Source organism: Cariama cristata, unplaced genomic scaffold, assembly GCF_000690535.1.
Source record: "Cariama cristata isolate BGI_N322 unplaced genomic scaffold, ASM69053v1 scaffold26942, whole genome shotgun sequence".
Lineage (NCBI taxonomy): Eukaryota > Metazoa > Chordata > Aves > Cariamiformes > Cariamidae > Cariama > Cariama cristata.
The window spans coordinates 382-4,830 of record NW_009603639.1 but is presented as its reverse complement, the minus strand read 5'-3'; the positions used below and the strand labels follow the sequence as shown (position 1 = coordinate 4,830).

At 50.5% G+C, this 4,449-nt stretch overlaps 1 protein-coding gene across 1 annotated transcript in view; it reads right to left on the bottom strand.

The window, feature by feature from the left end:
- LOC104157806 (netrin receptor UNC5C) overlaps nucleotides 1-2,967 on the bottom strand; it is a gene marked incomplete at its 5' end in the record, with an annotated part of 9,470 nt that extends 6,503 nt beyond the window's left edge. The window contains one exon of the mRNA XM_009695284.1: nucleotides 2,734-2,967. Within this exon, the coding sequence (XP_009693586.1) occupies nucleotides 2,734-2,967 (234 nt within the window). The remainder of the gene's footprint in view (nucleotides 1-2,733) is intronic.
- Between the last annotated feature and the right edge of the window lie 1,482 nt (nucleotides 2,968-4,449).

Genomic DNA, 4,449 nt, shown 5'->3' with positions numbered 1-4,449 from the left:
AGGGGCCGCCCGTTTCCACATCCCCAGCTGCCCAGCCGCCGCCACGCTGCCACACACAGGTCACATACCTCAATCTCAAAGCCATATGTGAATAAAAGAATAAAGCAGATGGCTTTCTTTATAGTTATTGTATTATTATTTTTTTTTTGTACAGCAGACTAGCTTGGGCATCCCTCTTGAACTGCAAAAAAAAATCAGCCTTAAAAAAAAAAGAGGCCAGCGCTCAAGGTCACAGCTACCCTCACCCTTCCCCAAAAAATCATTTTTGTGAGCATCCCAGCCAGGCAGCTGGGGACCCTGCGAGGCAGAGGATGCTGCACGCATGATCAGTGCTGTGCCCACCCTGCTCCACAGCCCCCAGGAACCCCGCCAAGCCGCTCCCGCAATAACCGAGCCCTTACTGCTGACAAGTCATTGCACCTCCCCACCGTGCTGCGGGCACCGGCAGTTCAGCAGCGAGCGCTTACTCTGCATGACGAGAGGGAAAAGCCTGCTGGATAAATACTGCACTGTGTTTCCTACCGCAACTGCTTGTCTTCCTTTGGTGGCTGTTAGGATACGTGCCGCATATGGCACACTCATTCCTAGTTGTAAATAATAACAGAATGTATTTAGTTGCCTGTTAAAATAAACACGTAATCCCCTGCAAAGGCTCTTCCAAACCTCAGACATCCCAATATCTCACGCTGCTCTTCCCTCCCCCTGCTGTGCCTTGCCTGGAGCCGCCAGCCCCACGGCACCGAGACGCTGCAGCCAGTGCCTCGCTTGCTGCCTACGACTTTCCCACCCAACTCCAGACTACTTTTAACCTCAGGACCTGCTGGTCCAGCCCCCTCTGCACCCCTCGTCCCGCACAGCCAGCGGTAGTTGCCCGCTGAATGCCCTCCCTTCGGCAACGCGGCAGTGCCAAGGCCCACCTCCCAGCACGGCCGGGGCTCCTCCGGTGCCAGCTGTTGTGAAAGCACACGGCAAACACCCCAACCTTTTTTGTTTTTGTTTCTGTTTCTTTCTAAATAGTCATAGTTTGAGTCTACACAACACTGTGACACAGGGCTGGTTTATGCACACTGGTTTGTACACACCGGTCCGTGCTGAACCCTTTCATCTACAGCTAGTTTACTGGGTCCATTTTTCTTAAAGCTTCTCCTTCCCCAGACCTTTCCCTTCCAGAGAAGTGCACCTGATACATCCATAAGAGTGTGTGGCCAGCAAGAACGTGTGCTTGTCCTAGCTAGCTGGGTCTTGAACCCCATGGGTGGCCGTCCAGTCTTGGGGTAGATGTGCCAAAAAAGAAGAAGATTAAAATGCACGTAGTTTGCTGTAAAAGCAGTAGGTACGAGCGGGATGGTGGCCGTCTGACTTCGCTCACCTTTCCTCACCAAATTACAAGCTCGTTTTGGGGTCTACCCGCAGCAGAAGCCCAAGGGCTGGCCTGCTCCCCTCCCAAACGCTGCCTGCAGCTTCTCAGGTGAAAGATGGTCCCTCCGTGTTGCTCAGCACCTCTCCTGATCCCTTCTGCTATCGCACTGAATCCGATTAACTTTTACTTCACAACTCTCCCCACAGTCTATTAGAAACAAACCAACAGCTCTTGAGCAACACCTAATTGGATTCCCCCAGCTCTGACCGCATTAGCTGTCTGTCCAAGGCCCCTCCGACTCACTTATTATTACCTCAGGCCTTGACGAACCCAGGGAAAATTGTATTACGCAGCACAGGCATAAAACCCGTCAGGACTTTGAAGTACCCCCCCAGCAAAGCTGAGGCAGGCGTTGAGATCAGATAGTACCGGGGAGGGAAACAGAGCGTGCCATTGGCAGTGATGGAAGTCACTGCGCTGAAAAACACCGACGTCTCCCAGCCGGGGTATGTGGGTTTAAATCGCAGTAATTCCCAGGCGGAGCTGAGGAGACAAAAGTATATACAGTACCAGGATGATTCTGCTTAGAGTCAGGCTTTGAACTTGTTTTGCTGCAAAGAGGCATTTGGGAAATTGCACTGGCTATGATTAAAGGGAAAAAAAAACCCACCTTTTAATAACCTCCATTCTTACCTGTGCAGTTGGAGCTACGTATTTCATGAGTGCATCTATTATAGATACCATCTGTATAAATATACAGGCATTTATAAAGAGAAATAGCAAGTATGGTTATCTATCTGCTCATCTGTATGTAGTGAGTGTGTGTGTGTGTGCACACCAGCATTATGCAGTGAGAGTAACGTTATATAGAGACAGCAACAGCTTTGGTTTTTTTGGTTGTGAATTCCCAACACAAAAAGCTGCACGCGAAGAGGTGTAATAAAGCAGTACAAAAGCAGGCAGTGATTAACAGCCCAGAAGCTTCTTTTATCATTATCAACTATTTACAAAGAAGCATTTATATGTTTCCCCATCTCTGGGGAGCTGGCACTTAGCATTAAAAATACATGAATAACGAATGAAGCCCTGTGTACCTTCTGGCCTTTTAATAATGCAAAAATCTTAGGATTCGGGATATGATACAGGTAAACAAAGGAAAAAAGACTAGTGGGCAGAAAAGAGTGTGAGAGCCCTACGCAAAGGACAATTTATAGCGCGTGGGGGGGTTAAACTGTAAAACAGCAGTTTGTTGTCAAGCTCTTCTTTCAATTGCAAAAATAACCCAGGGAGCAGGAATCCAGGAGGAGAGGGTCTGGGCACTGCTGCGACTGCAGTCCTGGGAGAGGGGCAGCGAGCGAGAGCGCAGCACCCACCTTGAGGGCATCCTGCGTGTCATCGAGGCAGTACACCCGGATGCTGTACTCCAGCGAAGAGCAGGACAGCGGTCCAAAGATGGCCAGTTTGAGACGTTTGGCTGCTGCTTTGGTGACTGACTGTCCCACCAAGGCGTAGGTGCTGAGGGTTTCTGTCAGGATATGGCAGGCCTCTGGGTCCAGCTGGATATAGCACGGAGTGGTGAAGTTTTCTTCCCCGACCACCACCACGTCCTAAGGGAGAAAGAGGCCAAGTTAGAGCTCCCAACCTCTCAGAGCTGCTCTCCTTTGAAACAGCAACGTTCCTTTCAAGCCTGGATGAAGTACAAAGTCCTTGCTGTTTGCACCTTAGATTAATTAAGATTTAAAATTCCTGCTTCTAGCTTTTCTCCTGTGTAGGCATGGCGAGGGGATGATTTCTCCAGGGTGCTGGTGGTGATGATGGTGGTAGAAACCTCCTCCTGTCCTCACTCCCCTAAAGCTCTTACACTTTCCTCTGGGTCCTGTAGCAGCTTTTAAAGCCCTGGGCAGAGTTAGGCAAACAAAGAAAATATCACCAATACTTTATTGAAAAAGATACTGCAGAACTAATCATTCAGTGGCCGTGATTTAACATCAATAGTTGCAGCTGCATTGAATAAATAACTGCCCTTCACTTCCTAAGCATGACAATACGGAGTTATAAAAACGCAAGGAAGGGAATGTGATGGTCAAATGCCACATGTACACATAATATCACCTGCTGCTTCGTCAGAATAATCCTCCCTGATGAGGCTGCAGGGTGAAGAAAAACAAATACATACAGCCCAAACGCAGACAACCTCCCCGTCCTGTGTGTAAAGCAAAACAGTGCCCCTGCTAATTTCTCCATTCAACCCTGTGTGTAATAGCCTGCATGCAGCACAAGGTGTTTTGAATGACTTTGAGAGAGACCAGAAGCAAAAAGGCAGCTGCGGATGACGGCCGCCTCTTGCAAAGCCACCAGGTACCACATGATGCTCGGCACAACTCATCTGTTTCATCCCCGCTGCCCGCAGGTCTACAGCACAACGTACACATCTGGCAGCTGAGCAGCGTGGGCTCAACTGAAATTTGGTGTTAAACTCAGGCCCTCTAGTCTCAGGAAAGGCAAACGTGCCTTGTTTGCAGGGGTGGCATAACCCTTCTGGAGGGCAAGGTCCTGCAGCCCTGATTGCACCCTCCTACGGCCATGCCAGCAACTGGCTCTAGAAGAAGGCGCTGGCCCGGAGCGATGCTGCAAGGGTGTGCATGCATGTGTGTGTGTGCATGCACACGTGTGTGTGTGCACGTGTGGGGCTCAGCTTGGAGGAGCTGCTCCAGAATTGCGTGGAGGAAGAAGATCGCTGTGCGATGGCCAGGGACCCTGTGGATGCTGTGGAGGCTACGCTGGCACCGGAGCGAGTGCACGGCTGGTGGAGCAACCGCTCTGTCAAGGGCAGGAGGAGGACAGGGGAGAAAATGAAGAGGTGCCAGTAACACACAGACACAAATAAGGAACATATGTGCGGTGCCAAGAGTCAGGCTGGTGGGGTGCAGATTAGTTGGCGAGACAGACCCGTGTTCGCTGCACGCTCCCTCCCAGCGTGAGGAAGAGTCAGTGCCATGGGCAGGGGAAAAATGCAAGAGCCTTTCAAAGGCAATGCTGGACACGGTACTCTTGTTACTGTCAGCCCAACTGCCTTCAAAAGCCACCCT